Source organism: Salmo salar, chromosome 11, assembly GCF_965601325.2.
Source record: "Salmo salar chromosome 11, fSalSal1, whole genome shotgun sequence".
Lineage (NCBI taxonomy): Eukaryota > Metazoa > Chordata > Actinopteri > Salmoniformes > Salmonidae > Salmo > Salmo salar.
In genome coordinates this window covers 97,163,193-97,180,926 of record NC_138301.1, presented here as the reverse complement: position 1 = coordinate 97,180,926, position 17,734 = coordinate 97,163,193, and the positions used below count along the sequence as shown (strand labels likewise).

Here is a 17,734-nt window from a genome sequence, read left to right as displayed (position 1 = left end):
ACTGATACTCTAACACACGTACAAACACTCACTCCATAATTTTCTCACTCACACATATGCACATAAATTTAAACTGACTCTACACACACCCACTCACATACAATAATTATATACGCCGCTGCTGCTCTGTTTATCATATATCCTGATGCCTAGTCACATTACCCCTATACACATCTACCTCTATCGATCCAGTATGCCTGCACATTGTAAATATGGTGCTGGAACTGACCCTGTATATAGTATGCTTACCTACTTTATCGTGTTCTTATTTTTTGTTCTACCTTGTCATTTTTAATATTACCTTGTTATTGCTGCATTGTTGGGTTTAGAGCTAGCAAGAAAGGCATTTCAGTGTACTTGTGCATGTGACATTAAAACTTGAAACTCTAATGTCCTGACTCACCCTACCCTGTTCAACTCACACCACGGAGCACATTTACACATCACTGGCATCAGGGACAAAGTAGGCGATACAACACCCAACACGAGGCTCAAACAGAATACAACACCCAACACGAGGCTCAAACAGAACACAACACCCAACACGAGGCTCAAACAGAATACAACACCCAACACGAGGCTCAAACAGAATACAACACCCAACACGAGGCTCAAACAGAACACAACACCCAACACGAGGCTCAAACAGAATACAACACCCAACACGCGGCTCAAACAGAATACAACACCCAACACGAGGCTCAAACAGAATACAACACCCAACACGAGGCTCAAACAGAATACAACGCCCAACACGAGGCTCAAACAGAATACAGTCTTCATTTATACTTTACCTTAATACTGTATCCCTTCTCACAAGCACTGTTTACTGATACATTCGATGTTGAATTTACTCTGGGGAACCAAACATGATTCATGCTTTTGCAGTGTTGCAAACGCTTAGTAAATCAGTTATATAATAACTGGCTATTTTCCTCTGATGCATGTGGTCTTACAGCCTGTTATGTAGCTATGGTGTCTGTTACAAGTCTGCTGAGTTATGACCAGCTCTGTGACAGCTTGGAAGTTGACAGCATGTCCTCATTTTTGTTCTGTTCGTTTCCCGTTGCTATCTTGATCTGCTTTTCATTCCTTTTCATTCCTTCTCCCTGCACATAGAGTCCCCTGAATATAAATAAAACATTATCTATCTCAATGATCTATGTATGCAGGGCATCCCTCTGCATATGAGGACACCCAGAGAACCAGAGAGCCAGGGCTGGCTAGAACTGCTTGGCTGAGGAGGAGGAGGAGGAGGGGAGGCAGTGTGAGATGCAGGGTGGGTGTGAGGCAAAGCAGTAACTCAGGCCTAATTCCCTGCTGTAATTAAGGAGGGCCAGGGCCAGCAATAGGCAAATCTACCCACAAATCTCTCACCTTGCCCAGGGACCAGTTCAGGGCCAAGGGGGGCGACATGGAGAGGTATGGGGAGGCGATGGGGGCTCGGGGGTGGGTGGTGATGGGACTGATAGCCAATCAGACAGAGCCAACCAATACGCCTGCCTTTCTGTAGCCATACTACGAAGAGGAACAGAATGTGGAGGTCAACCTGGTATTTTCAGTTAAGCATGTGGAGATTTTCCATTCAGTTTTCAACCAGAGTTTAATCAGATTTCATGATTAAGTAGGGCCACCGAGGGTCAATGTCATTTCCCTGATGATTTCATGGCTCAGGTTGTGGGCTTTCTATATTTCATTTTTCAATTATCTTGGAACTATTTTTATGTTGGCTGTGAATATTTTTATTTATTCAGCAATTCACTTTCTCTGTTTTGATTGTATGTACAATTAACTCACCACATGCAGTGTACTTCATGGTTCATTTAATTAGTCATTTTTCTGAATCACAATTACAATTGTTAACTCTATTCTTCTCACTCACCTAGCTTCATTGAAAACGTCATAGGGGACAACTCTAGGCTCACAGCACATGCAGCTCTTTTCCCCTCCAACTCCTCATCTTGCCACACTACCTGTTTGAGACCACACTCCTGGTGACATCACTTCCTGACCCTGGTGGGTGATGGGAAAGGTTCCTCTGTGGGCGTAGAATAAAGTGGCCACAGTAACCAGTGAGCCGAGTCTTCCGTCCCTTGGCTCTGGGAGTTGCAGTTGGATGGGGGAGAGTAGATAGCAGCTGCCTGGACACATGGCACTTTAACTTCATGTGGGGAAGAGGGGGATGAGGGAGAGCGAGAAAGAGAGAATGAGAGAGAAAGAAAGAAAGGGTGAGGCAGGCCCTCAGGTCCACTCCACTGAGGTTTCATCTGATATAGGCTACAACAGTTGCTCACCCAGAAACAGGCCTATGAGAGCTTCCATTCGTTGTGGTACAGCACTGTTAACACCCTCGCTGATATGAGAGGTACACACAGTCACCACTCTGGATCAAATACATCTCAGAATTGGTATTGCATTGCCTCAAGGCACGTAAATTGAGCAGATGTTTGAGTGTATGTGTGTGGGGGGTGTGGATTACTTTTTTACTTAATGCACAGTACATGGGGTGTGTGTGTGTGTGTGTGTGTGTGTGTGTGTGTGTGTGTGTGTGTGTGTGTGTGTGTGTGTGTGTGTGTGTGTGTGTGTGTGTGTGTGTGTGTGTGTGTGTGTGTGTGTGTGTGTGTGTGTGTTGTAAAACACTGTGTGTGTGTGTGTGCGCACAGATGTACCCATATCAAGGCACGGAAATTGAGCAGATGTTTGAGTGTATGTGTGTGGGGGGCATGGATTACTTTTTTCTCTCATGTACAGTACATGAGTATGTTTGTCTGCGTCTGTGCATGTGATAAATTAATCTGTTACTATGTACACAGATGTACGTATATGTATGTGTGGATACATTGTTTGTTCAATGAGTTTCCTGAAGATGAATGTACTACAGCTATGTCATTTCTCAATGTGCCTGCCAGGAAGAGAGCTGCTTCCCTTGTGCCAAGATGGTGGCTACAGAACTGAACAGGTGCATGGTGGGTTAGCTTAGTGTTTTGTTGTTTTTATTCCACAGTTTATCCCCGGGGCAAAGCTTATTATGATGAAAATCACTGACAAGAGCTTGTCTTTATTTCAGAGCCTCTTCAGCAGAGCATGATGAGATTCAGGTTGATGTTTATTGTAATGAGTCTTGTTCTGGAGGCAGAACTGCACAATTTCCTGTTAGTTAAGCCAGCTGCAAAGTCAAAATTGGCTATATTGTAAAAATTCATGAAAACAAAAATGTACTAACTTAATGTAATGTAAAGGTTAGGTGTTAGGGTTAGCAGTATGGTAAAGGTTAGGGTTAGGCAAAAATATTATAACATTGTGGCTGTGATAGCTAGTGACCACTGCAGCGCTGCTTCCAGAACAAGATTCATGACAAAAAAACGCTAACCTGCTGATGAGAGGGGTAATACTTGTGTCAGCTGTACAACACATTGATGCTTCATTTTTGATCCACTCATCCCTATTCGTTATTGAATACATGGATATTGGCTTTCAGTATGACGATGAGAAATAGGATGCATTCATTGTGGCTCAGTGTTGATGTAGCAGCTTGGTTGCATATTCAACTCTGCCAGATGGTTTTAGCTCTCAGTCATTTGTTAATCTATTCATTTATTCTTAATTGGTTCTAAAGGATGTTGAAAAAAACGTCAGTGCTGTAAGCCGTGAGTTTGTGGGCAGATCATGCGCCATATGAGTAGGTGGTAATCTGTGAGGGAGAGAGGGAGGGACAGAGGGAGGGAGAGAAAGCTGAAAGGGGAGCAAAAGGGAGTGATGACGGGAGGGAGAGAAAGGGAGTGATGAAAAAAGAGAGCGATGGAGAGGGAGAGAGTTGAATCCTCCATCTCTTGCCTGTGGAGTGACTCCAGAGCAGCAGGGATATGTAGGGTCTTATGATGAATGAGAACCACATCTCCCTCATGGATACATCCACCACTATGAATTAACATGGCTCTTGTTTGAATGGAAGAGAGTACAACAGTATAACTACCTAATGTTACATTTTAATAGTCAGTAATGATTATTGGGCCAGATCTTTTATTTTACAGCTATGTTCACTGACCGTTGTTTTTGAAATGCCCAGGTCTTACTATTTGTATTATTTATTCTGTTTCTAATTTCACATTGCCAGTCTCAATTCCATTTCTACACCATCCTTTTAGCCTTGGGAATTTCTGAAAAGTTTGGAACAGTTTCCCTGGAGTTCTGTAAGTTTTATGAAACAGGAGCTCTCTCTTCTGTTGTTGCCGGGCGACTTTGTTTCAGAGGGGGAGTGTATTTCTCAGACGCTGCTCTCCTATTGGAGATTAATGAACACATTTGTCCAGAGGACGTTCCTCTCTTTGGAGTTGCCCATCTCTACCTAGTGTGATTTATGGCCTCCCAGCAGTGCATGAGTTATAATTTGAGAGAGGTTTGTTTTTCCTCATGAAGATGGAATTTTAAATGTTGTGATGAATAACCCTCTCTGCTCTTGTTATGTATCATACAGTAAGCACAGGGAATTGTGGGAAGAGTGTAGCGTCAAAATACGGTGACTGTGCTTTTTTGGTGTCTGGCTGCAGTAGAAGCTGGATGGCATTAGGGTGGTCACGATTTGTCTGATTCTCGCTGTGGTCTATCCATTGACCACTAGTGTAAAGATTTGTTGGTTACTCTTGGAATATGTCCGCTCTATCATTCTATACACCCTGTACACAGGACGGTATGTGTATGGATTAAGTGTGCTATTCACTCTCAGATTGGCTGCTAGAAGGTTTTTGATGTGTCTGTTATGTCATGAAATGGGACAAACCATGTAGCAATGGATGTGCCCTGCTGAATTTACATGAGCAGGCTTTGAGGGGTAGGCTATGGCTTGGAGACGAAGATCGGCTTTAGTTAGGCTAGTAACACCCTTATCACATTGGCATGTGTAATTTCTAGGGCTGTGGGATTAACTTGCTTTGTGTGTGTGTGGGGGGGGGGCGTGTGTGTGTGTGTGTGTGTGTGTGTGTGTGTGTGTGTGTGTGTGTGTGTGGGGGGGGGGGGGGCGTGTGCGTGTGCGTGTATGTGTCTTTGACAAGGAAAGAGGAAGAGATAGAGGAGAGAGCTCTTCTCTCCATTTCAGCGCCAAGGACAGCGCTCTATTTGTTGACTCACTGAACCAAACAGGACACCTCTGCTCTGGAGAAACTTGACCAACTTGTTCTCACTCAGACTAGATTCACTCATAATCTCTAATAGTGTCTCTCTTTTTGTGCAAATGCATGCATGTCTGTCTCACTCTCACGTCTCTCTCCCTCTTTCTTCCAGGGAGGCTTGATCGCTCTCCTCCTCCTCATCCTCCTCTTCACCCTGGTGCTGTACACTCGTCACCGCTGGTGCAAGCGCCGACGTGTCCCCCAGAAAAGCGCCAGCACCGAGGCCACCCATGAGATCCACTACATCCCCTCTGTGCTGCTGGGGCCCCAGGGCAGGGACAGCTTCCGGGGCTCCCGGCAGCTCCAGCACAGTTCTGTCATTGGCATGCCCATCCGGGAGACCCCCATCCTTGACGACTACGACTGTGATGAGGACGATCAGATGGGACACACACACACCTCCACACCCAACCAGGTCCACAACCAGCTGAGCGATGGGAAAGTCCTGGGCTTGGAGGAGTATGGGCCCAGCCAGGGGACACTGACCCACAGCCAGCACACTGACAGCCTGAGGAAGGGGGAGGACAGCCTCCAACACAGTCTGGATAAAAGAGGTGGGTACTACTGGAGTATGTTACAGTCCACCATAGTCTACAGATTAGACTATAACACAGTTGTTGAAACAGATTGAGAATATAATATATTTCTGTTCAACATTTTTATTGAAAAGCAACCACTTTTGGTGACAAATCATCTACCTATGAAATCCTTATGTATTCCCCGTCCTGTGCTCTACGTCCAAAGGAATGTATGCTACACTTCAAATATTCTACACACAACTGGTTTTGCTTAGTCGCTGTTCATATTTTATGACTCAGATAGGATTAGCTCAAAAAGTAGAAATCTACCAAAAGTATGTATGTGTTTTCCTCTGAAACACTGTCTCCGTCCTCTTGGTTAATCCCATGTTAGAAAATGGCCATTGGCCCCGTGTTTCTGTCAACCACAAATAATGACTACAAGTCAAGATGGAGAAGGTCGTTGACATTGGTCTGGCCTCTAACTAATGGGGGTGATTCGATGAGTCAAACTCATTGACCCTCGCTAATCGCAATCCAGTGTATAGTCCTGGAACTGTGTTCTATATTATGGACTCAAAGCTTTTATTTTTTTTATATAATGTGTTGAAAATTGATGTGAAAAATGGAATGTGTTATCTGAAAAAAGCCTAATAGTAGAATTTAATGAGTTGTTCTCCACAGTTAATTCTGGTTGTGGATTAAATGTGACTGCAGGTCACTGTAATAGCTGTAGATTACATCATATCCACGTTGAACCACACTGTACCCCAGGGAAGTTCAGCTTTAATAATTGAGGGGTGGCGGATTGCAGGGGTGGTTTTTCAATGTGAGCGCTATTCGTGTCATGTTAAATTATACATGGCAAAGTTTAACATCTCGTTTCCCGGGGCTACCCTCCTCTCTCTACTAGTATTTATCATTCAGCAAAAAGCAATTTAGCCAAACTCAACTTCCTGAACCCACAACACCGCTCCCGGTGAGGAGAGAGGGACCAGGACACAGCCATCCTTTCATTTCATGTGATACATTTTCTTTTGGGAAAGGAACTTTGCATTATTCATCTGTAGCTGAAAGGGTAATACTTTGGTGCTCACAGTGTTTTGTGTTGGTGGAGGGAGGCTTTCTCTGTAAAGCCAACAGCAGTAGGGCCAGATTGCTGTGCAAAAGAGAGTCAAGTGTAATGCCACTGAACACGTAATGTAATTGAAAATGTACCTGAATATTTATTTTTTCAAAACAGCAGCAGCATGTTTTTAAATGGCTTCAATGTTTGGCTTGATTGAATCATTTACAGACTGATATGAAGAATCACAGGGAAATAGTAGTTGCCTGAAGAAATCATTCCATATGCTAACATTTAAATTAAAAAGCAGCAGGTTTTCTTTCATGAAGCAGTGTTTTGAACACACTTTATTAGCTCTTGGAATGTCCTTGGTCTAGTTTAATATTTTTATATAATATCACCTCCCAGATTTTCTTTAATGATGCTCAGTATATACACTGCACAAAAAAATAAAGGGAACACTTAAAGAACACAATGTAACTCCAAGTCAATCACACTTCTGTGAAATCAAACTGTCCACTTAGGAAGCAACACTGATTGACAATACATTTCACATGCTGTTGTGCAAATGGAATAGACAACAGGTGGAAATTATAGGCAATTAGCAAGACACCCCCAATAAAGGAGTGGTTCTGCAGGTGGGGACCACAGACCACTTCTCAGTTCCTATGCTTCCTGGCTGATGTTTTGGTCACTTTTGAATGCTGGCGGTGCTTTCACTCTAGTGGTAGCATGAGACAGTGTCTACAACCCACACAAGTGGCTCAGGTAGTGCAGCTCATCCAGGATGGCACATCAATGCGAGCTGTGGCAAGAAGGTTTGCTGTGTCTGTCAGCGTAGTGTCCAGAGCATGGAGGCGCTACCAGGAGACAGGCCAGTACATCAGGAGACGTGGAGGAGGCCGTAGGAGGGCAACAACCCAGAAGCAAGACCGCTACCTCCGCCTTTGTGCAAGGAGGAGCAGGAGAAGCACTGCCAGAGCCCTGCAAAATTACCTCCAGCAGGCCACAAATGTGCATGTGTCTGCTCAAACGGTCAGAAACAGACTCCATGAGGGTGGTATGAGGGCCCGACGTCCACAGGTGGGGGTTGTGCTTACAGCCCAACACCGTGCAGGATGTTTGGCATTTGCCAGAGAACACCAAGATTGGCAAATTCACCACTGGCGCCCTGTGCTCTTCACAGATGAAAGCAGGTTCACACTGAGCATGTGACAGACGTGACAGAGTCTGGAGACGCCGTGGAGAATGTTCTGCTGCCTGCAACATCCTCCAGCATGACCGGTTTGGCGGTGGGTCAGTCATGGTGTGGGGTGGCATTTCTTTCGGGGGCCACACAGCCCTCCATGTGCTCGCCAGAGGTAGCCTGACTGCCATTAGGTACCGAGATGAGATCCTCAGACCCCTTGTGAGACCATATGCTGGTGCGGTTGGCCCTGGGTTCCTCCTAATGCAAGACAATGCTAGACCTCATGTGGCTGGAGTGTGTTAGCAGTTCCTGCAAGAGGAAGGCATTGATGCTATGGACTGGCCCGCCCATTCCCCAGACCTGAATCCAATTGAGCACATCTGGGACATCATGTCTTGCTCCATCCACCAACGCCACGTTGCACCACAGACTGTCCAGGAGTTGGCGGATGCTTTAGTCCAGGTCTGGGAGGAGATCCCTCGGGAGACCATCCGCCACCTCATCAGGAGCATGCCCAGGCGTTGTAGGGAGGTCATACAGGCATGTGGAGGCCACACACATTACTGAGCCTCATTTTGACTTGTTTTAAGGACATTACATCAAAGTTGGATCAGCCTGTAGTGTGGTTTTCCACTTTCATTTTGAGTGTGACTCCAAATCCAGACCTCCATGGGTTGATAAATTGGATTTCCATTGATTATTTTTGTGTGATTTTGTTGTAAGCACATTCAACTATGTAAAGAAAAAAGTATTTAATAAGATTATTTCTTTCATTCAGATCTAGGATGTGTTGTTTAAGTGTTCCCTTTATTTTTTTGAGCAGGATATCTCAAATTATAAACTACATAGTTTGAGCCCTGAATTCTGTTTGGCTGACAGCTGTGGTATATCAGACCGTATACCACGGGTATGACAACATATTTATTTTTACTCCACTAATTATGTTGGTATCCAGTTTAAAATAGCAATAACTCACCTTGGGGGTTTGAGATATATGGCCAATTTACCACGGCTAAGGGCTGTATCCAGGCACTCCGCGTTGCGTCGTGCATAAGAACAGCCCTTAGCCATGGTATATTGGCCATATACCACACCACCGTGTCCCTTATTGCTTAAGTAATAAAGACAATTCAAAAGGGGCCTTTGCCTTGAATAAATCATGAAGTGTATCCTCTTGGCACGGGTTCAGCTCCCGCTTGAACACATCCACCATACGGCCGGCTAGCCTGCATAAGTAATCGCCTCAATTAATTCAAAACTGGGGATATCTGCATCCTGATCTTGTGTGTGATTTATATTGTAATCTGTGGAAATCATCACATTGTTAAAATCACAAAATCTTTTTTTCTGCGTTCTCTTTTTTGCTGCATCGTATCGTCTGCTTTTAAAAACCTGTCCTTGTGCTAATCACTGGCTGTAAGGTATTATCACTGCACAGGGAAGCAGCTGCAGGACTCACGGTCCACTAACAGCAGGTTTGGGACACTGGTTTTAGTTGACATCAAAGGCTCTCCATCAGAAAAAACATACTTGTCGTCTCCTCCTGGTCATCCTGTGCATTTTAAATTAGAAGACATGCTAATTTATATATTACACCCTTTGGCTGTATACAACAGACAGTCTTACGTCTCATATTAATGTTCGGACTTGAGTGTATAATTTATATGCAGGTCCATGAGTTTTTCCTGACTAACGTGACCTTAGCAGGAAAACCACCAAACCCTAGAAATAGCCCATAACTGGGTCCTGGAGTTTTCCAAGGTCAGGTCACAAGGTCAGTAAAGAGTCCTGGCTCTAAATACTGAAACATCCTTCTCCCAACAACACAAACCTCCAGGCATTTCCAACAATCATGTATCCACCAACTCACACCTACAAAGCCATATAATTTGAATACAGAGCCGATTAACTCGCTTTACCTTTTATATGTCAGCGTGCCTCCCAAAGGTCTCCAAATACCAGGCGCTCCTTTATCTGTCTGTCTCAGCTAACAGATGACCCCATTCTCAGCCTGCTGAATGGGCCTATCTGGAGGCATTATTGAGCTTGCCTCAGAGGTTCCTGTGTGTGTCTGAGTCTTTAAGCCCGGTGTAAATTTGTCATTTGGCTATTCAGTGGGGACCTGGCGCTCTGTGCATGCGTTGGGCAGCGGCATTCCATAAATCAGGTGCCACATAATTCCAGACGCCAGGACAGCAATTACCATCAGCCCGTAGTGAGGACCACCATTCGTTCTCAATGTCCTCGTGTTGTGTCTGCTACTTACGTTACGTCACCTGCAATTAAACCAGTACGCTTGGCTACAGTGAATTAGTTGATTCATTTATTTACAGAATTAAGAAACGGAAGATCACAGTTTATTGGGTCTGTGAATTATCGTGGCATTTGTCAAAACACTTCCCAATAAATGTTTATTTTTACTTGTGTATTTACATTCCCACTTGTATTGAAGTTGTAGGCCCTAGGCAATAACCATGAAAAAGTACTGTGTGCATCCTATAATTCATCATTGAATTGTGCGTACTGAATAGGGTATCTGTCAGGTTGTATACTTTACACCAGTAAATAACCACAGGGAAAGAGCATCCTGTCCTCTATTTCCCACCCGATGTACAATCTCTCTTCTCCAAATAGGCCATGAATCATAAATTGATGTCAACAGGAGAGTTGCACTCACGTTTGACATCAATGGGGGTAGAAGGTCACACACCTCAGCACTGCTTCCTGCTATACGAAGCATCCCACACTAAAGACTCCCAAGTGGATATGTTAAGGCACCTGCCTCTTTTGCAGCTTACAGAGAAAAAAGACAATGATGATATTGAATGCTAGTATCTCCTTTAGCATATCCGACTTCAACTAATTCCTTGACTGTGTTAAAGATGCACTATGCAGAAATCTCTCCACCATTTCCTGGTTGCTAAAATTTGAATAGATCGCCTAATTTCAGTTTATGCGACTTAACAAGCAAGTATAGTGTAGAGAATCATTGTACCATCTAAACTGTTGTGAAACATATTTTACATAAGCAAAAATATTGTATTTTCATCTGTTTGAAGCTGGTGTACAAAACCCAAAATAAAAGACACAAACAATTTACTTAAGAACTGGAAGCATAGAAATATTGCACATAGAATATATCTACCGATTCTTAGACTTGCTTTCAATGAGAATGATAGATTTATAACTTACATTTCTGAACTTGGTCGGGTTGCCCAAAAAGGAACAAGGATTCCCTTTAGCATTAATACCAACCTGTGTTGTCTCTCTTATTTTTATCTTTGGTGAAAGAGAGGAGCATCCATCCATCCACCAGCTTGTATCAATCACCAGTGTCTGTCTCAGTGCTGCCTCCAGTGTCACACACTGAGCTTTCCAATTAATCCTGTCACCATGGCGATGCCAGTCATCCACCATAAGTGACAATGGCTGGCTGATTTGTGGCGTCCCCGCTGGCAGGGTTTATGCCTTTATCACCTGGCGTTCGTTTGTCATCAGTTATCAACCAGCACTGGCGTGGTGTTTACAACGATGAGGGAAATAAAAGGAGAGAAATGAAGAGCGAACAGGGGGAACACAGCCGTAAATGCACATCAACTGCTCCCTCGGATTGGCCCGGAGTGAAATGAGGCCTCATCGCCTTTATTTACGGTGAATTAATCGGTCCGTTGTCCTATTTACGGTATCGTTTAGCTGTCCTTGCAATAACAACGATTGATGTTTAATGATGTCTCTCAACATAAAAAGTGAATGCTGTCGAATCAGATGGTGTTGGAACATTTCACCTCTGGTAAGATCTAACACAATTACCCCAGATGCCATGAAGGAGATCTGGCCACGGCCAATTAATATGAAGAATGTGCTCAGTGGTCCTATACGCCACAGTGATTCCTCCTCTGTGTGTGGATATGGCCAGCGAGGTGGTGACATTTGAAAGCATGCCTGCATTAAGGCCCATTTACATGAAAGATGAAAGGCCATCTGATTCACAACTGACTCAACGGTCCTCCCTCCCCAATGCCTAAGATGACAGGGATGGAAGGGTAGGCTCGCATTATCTCCTGATTGGCTTTCTGCTAATTGAAAGAATTTAGAGATTAATTAAGGCTTCAGTTGGCGACAATGTCAGCTGTGGAAATTGTCACGGCTGCTTTGTATGCCGCTGGACTTTTTTTTGGTTACCACTGAGTTAAATGGGATGATGATTTAAAAAAAAAAAAAATTACACAAAGCATCAAAGTGTCCTTTTGATCACTGGGGTTGTCCTTTTATATCGCCATAGCTTGAAAGAAATAGTGTCATCCGCATTGAGTGGCTAACTTAAACAGATTGAAAACCATTAATTAAGCTCAGCCGAGTTTTTCTGTATGGACTTTAAGGATAGCAATGTCTTAGTTTCCTTCTCTTTTTCTTGATGTTTAAAAATGTATCTGGATCATTTCACATTGAAGACATAAATTGACCCTAGTCCTTGAGCTATCCTCATAAAAATAAGATATACTGCATGTGAGCTGGCCCCTCCATCTACCTCTTTCCCACCTTTTACACTCAAATTGTATTTTACTATTAACAACACTTTTTTCCAGACTTCCTGTCTCGACGTCAGAACTCATTACACTCTACCTGACTGTCTTTGCACTGTCTGGAACCTCTTCAAACAAGCCATCCACCCCTTTAACATTGAATGAAGCGACCCATCCTATCTTCCTCTGTTATGTATTATTCATCATGTTAAATAGCCTGTTTTTCAATTAAAGAATGGGAATTCTGTGTGCCCTTCTCTGGAAATTGGGCATTGTCTCACACCTACAGGATACACTCTATTATTGGCTGGCCCTGACCTTAGTAGAGGCCAACACATAGAAACAAGATGAATAGAACAAATCGTATTCTCTCTTGGACTTGTCTACATGGACATTCCATGGGAATTAGCACTACCATTATTGTTGATTGATGTAAATGCCTGATGCACAACATGTTGTAAAACTATGGTGCTGGGATTTTGTTAGTGCAGTCATCATGAAACATTCCATACACATTCATGCAATCTATCCATGCTATTGATTCCAAATGGCCTTCCTTTCCTTTCCAATTCAGTTTCTATGGATTGGGCCTGGGCTCTGTGGCCTTGACAGGGCTGATACTGTCAGAATACTCCACTAGGCTCCACACTAACAATACATAATATGAACCAGTAGTCTGTCTTTGGTTCCTCACAGTACCACTCAAGACTTCAGCTCTCGTTCTGGTCTAAATGATCTCATAAGTCGCTGTACTTGGCCCAGTTCATTTGATGCTCATTGAGGCTTTATAAAAGGCATGTTACACTGGAGATTGTTGCTGTTGTTATCGATCGAAATTGATGCTGTTAAGAAAGCCTCAGTGCAGTGGAACCCTGGCCCATCATATTGCAGTTGACGGAGATAGAGAAATGTATAGTATGTTTATGGGATATGTGGCTTTCAATTGCAAAGAGGAATGCATTAAAGTGAACCTTTTTGTCATTTATCATCCTGGTTTTCACACAAACACATACGCAACAAGCTACTTTTCACACTCTCTCACACACACACAAACATACTGAACTTACACTTTTTGTCAGTATTGGTGTGTTTTTAGGTTGCAGTCATTTTGAAGAGTAGATTGCATACTAATGCTGAGAGCCATGTTTTGTGTGTGTGTACGCACGTATACTCCCATAAGTAAATTAACAAAATAAAAGCCCACCACAGTTAATTGTCCTTGAGTAAGTTCAGTAGAGTTAGAGAGATTCCCCGAGGAAGCAACAGTAAAGTAGGGAAAGTCTCTATTGTAATGAGCTCCCAGCCATTTGTCAAAGTGAAGGTTGACAACCCTGATTAGATATGAATCAAAGCGTTGCCCTGAGCTGCCTGAGAGTTGCCAAGTTTGGCAGCCATTTTTCTCTACTGATGTCACATAGGGGTGGTACTGTTGGCTCACTTGCACTCATAGAAGTTAATGGGAGGACCCTCATGCACGATAATGCCAAACGATTAGGAGATGTTATTGAGATGATGATGATGGTGGTGATGATGATGGTTATGGTGTGTGGGAGAACACCTCTTCTGCCGTAAATTAAAGGAAAATGAGGACATTAGAAGAAGAACAGTGGGGGCTGGTGACTTGAAAAACTGAGGAGGATGAGAGACCCACGGCAAAGGTGTGGACCACACGGAGACGACAAAGCGTTTCAAAAATTGTCTAAGACTAATTTTATTTCAACTTAAAACATTTAATATAGACATTTATAGTACAATATTATGGGGAATGGGAATGAGAGGGATACTTTCAGTGTTGGTAAAGGATCACAGCAGTGATTGAATGAGGGTATGAGGCATGAGTTGAGGTATTCAGAGGCATCAGTGCAAGACTGTCTTGTCATGGATGGATGGTGTTGGGGAAGAGTTCAACTCGTCGACTGAGGGCAGGATAGGATTTGACTGGGAAGACAGAAAACAATAACACAACATACTACACAGTTAGACAAAAGAGCTAAGTGTGAGTTAGTCCAAGCATCGACTAAAATCATTGATGTGTAATAATGTGTTTGTGTTACAGTATAGTAGTAGTAGTTTGTGATTGACTCTACATACAGTATTGAGAGAAAATTGATAGGGGTACTCACAGTGCTTGAAGAGGAAAACGTTCAATGTGCCAGTGGATGAATGGGCACATGAGACGTGGCTTCAGTTCATGTCAGGAGAAAATTGACAATGGTAGTGGAGTGGAGTGGTCATCACCTCTTAATCAGGGAACAGCAGGGGACTAAGCTTTACATTCAAATATCAGATACATTCCTTTACAGCAGTGCCATCATAGATTTGGGTTTGGGATGAATCAGTTGTAAGAAGGTTTTATATGAGCTATGATGGGACCAGTTTTTCCTAATCAGGTCACATGGTCTTAAACTCCTGGAAAAAACTCCTGGGCTTGGGGAAGATGAAAAACCTGTCAATCTGCAGCAACCTTATACTTGTTCATATGAATTATATTTAGACTAAACTAACAGGGGGGTTTCCTCACAGAGACAACAACTGATAGACAATATAACTCACACGATTGAGGTTGCTTTATTTATTTATTTATTTATTGTATCATGAAGACCTATGCAACTGTAGGCCTACATTTTTTTTAAAACTCACAGTCTGTCATCACGCTTATGTTGATTGATTAATTCCAGTTAATCCTTTTTAATTGGCAAGGTTGGCAGCCTTGCCAGCCCAAGTTTGATTATAAACCAAATGTGATCACATTCACATTCACATTACCAATTTGTTTAACCTGACCAGATGGACAGGGATGCATAGGCTGTATGCAGGTGCTATTATTAGTAGCCTACCGTTGATCAGACTGAACATTTGTCTCGTTTTCTTACAATACAGCAGATTTCTAATGTTTTTGTGTAGCTTAGGCTCCTGCAACTTTTATGTAATGAGGTATTGGTCATGTCTGTCCGGAGTGATTATGTCTTATCACCTTTGCTAAATAGATACCGGAGGAAAGTGAAAAGCCTACTTGAGCGTGCACGAAAAAATGTGCTGCGTCAACCTCTCTTTCTAATCTCACTTTTAATGGATGATGCGTTGGAAGTTATCAAATTATTCTGAATAGATTTCGACATCCCAGAAGAGACAGTAGAAACTTCCATATGCTCAGCAAGTAAAGCATCCTAATGTGCAATTACCTCTGCAAGCTCCTTGTAGTTGCCCTTGTTAGCTGAACTTTCCCTTTCATTTTGCCCCTAAGTAAAAGCCAACTCTTTCCGATAAGCTGCTTGTGACCCTGTTTCTTCTTACCGTCTCGTGTTGCGCAGTTTGAATAGGCAGATGTTAGTCCATCACATGATTAATGCAACTTTTTCCAAGAAGCTTGAATCTGATGTAGGCAATGAGCAGGGTTCCTTAACAAAAAATCTACTACATTGTTGTTAGCAATAGCTAGCCATTCTGATGGAGAAAACTGCACACTGGTAGCTAGCTAAAGTTAGCAAGGCAAAAATAAACTCCACACAACAATAAAGTCCTAAAACCAAGAAAACAATATTATATAATCTACCTCCTCTGTCTCCTGTAGTTTGAAGAAGCTAATTTGAATAATATACAAAAAATACTCAACTATCACTCTTCTCAACACATAGAACTCTCATAATACTCTCATAATGTGGCACAACCTCAATACATCACACTAGGTTTGTTCTCTGATCATAATCCTATGATTGAATGAACACCATGTCAGTTCACATTGCATAAGCTTTGATTTGTATTTGTATTTATTATGGATCACCATTAGTTGCTGCTTTGCAGCAGCTACTCTTCCTGGGGTCCAGCAAAATTAAGGCAGTTTATACAATTTTAAAAACATTACAATACATTCACAGATTTCACAACACACTGTGTGCCCTCAGGCCCCTACTCCACCACTACCACATATCTAGAGTACTAAATCCATGTGTGTGTATAGTGCATATCTTATCGCGTGTGTGTGTATACATGTGTCTGTGCCTATGTTTGTGTTGCTTCACAGTCCCGGCTGTTCCATAAGGTGTTTTTAATCTGTTTTTTAAATCTAATTTTACTGCTTGCATCAGTTACTTGATGTGGAATAGAGTTCCATGTAGTCATGGCTCTATGTAGTACTGTGCGCCTCCCATAGTCTGTTCTGGACTGTGAAGAGACCTCTTGTGGCATGTCTTGTGGGGTATGCACTGGTGTCCGAGGTGTGTGCCAGCAGTTCAGACAGACAGCTCGGTGCATTCAACATGTCAATACCTTTCATAAATACAAGTAGTGATGAAGTCAATCTCTCCTCCACTTTGAGCCAGGAGAGATTGACATGCATATTATTAATATTAGCTCTCAGTGTACATCCAAGGGTCTGCCGTGCTGCCCTGTTCTGAGCCAACTGCAATTTCATAAGTCCCTTGTTGTGGCACATGACCACACGGCTGAACAGTAGTCAAGGTGCTACAAAACTAGGGCCTGTAGGACCTGCCTTGTTGATAGTGTTGTTAAGGCAGAGCAGCGCTTTATTATGGACATACTTCTCCCGATCTTAGCTACTTTCGTATCAGTATGTTTTGACCATGACAGTTTACAGTCCAGGGTTAGTCCAAGCAATTTAGTCATCTCAATTTCCACATTATTTATTACAAGATTTAGTTGAGATTTAGGGTTTATTTCTAAAACAATGCTTTTAGTTTTAGAAATATTTAGGGCTAACTTATTCCTTGCCACCCACTCTGAAACTAACTGCAAGTCTTTAAGTGTCGCAGTCATTTCAGTCGCTGAAATAGCTGACGTGTATAGTGTTGTGTCATCTGCATACATAGACACTCTGGCTTTACTCAAAGTCAATGGCATGTCGTTAGTAAAGATTGAAAAAGCAGGGGCCTAAATATCTACCCTGGGGAATTCCTGAATCTACCTGGATTATGTTTGAGAGGCTTCCATTAAAGAACACCCTCTGTGTTCTGTTAGACAATAAACTCTTTATCCACATTATAGCAGGGGGTGTAAAGCCATAACAAATATGTTTTTCCAGGAGCAGACTATGATCAATAATGTCAAAAGCTGCACTGAAGTCTAACTAGACAGCCCCCACAATCATTGCATCATCAATTTCTCTCAGCCAATCATCAGTCAATTGTGTAAGTTATGTGCTTGTTGAGTGTCTTTCCCTATAAGTGTGCTGAAAGTATGTGGTCAATTTGTTACTGTGAAATAGCATTGTATCTGGTCAAACACAATTTTTTCCAGAAGTTTACTAAGAGTTGGTA

At 42.7% G+C, this 17,734-nt stretch overlaps 1 protein-coding gene across 1 annotated transcript in view; it reads left to right on the top strand.

Annotated features, from left to right (window-relative positions):
• LOC106563268 (astrotactin-2) overlaps positions 1–17,734 on the top strand; it is a 537,304-nt gene that overhangs the window by 116,436 nt on the left and 403,134 nt on the right. The window contains exon 3 of the mRNA XM_014128700.3: positions 5,278–5,719. Within this exon, the coding sequence (XP_013984175.2) occupies positions 5,278–5,719 (442 nt within the window). The remainder of the gene's footprint in view (positions 1–5,277; positions 5,720–17,734) is intronic.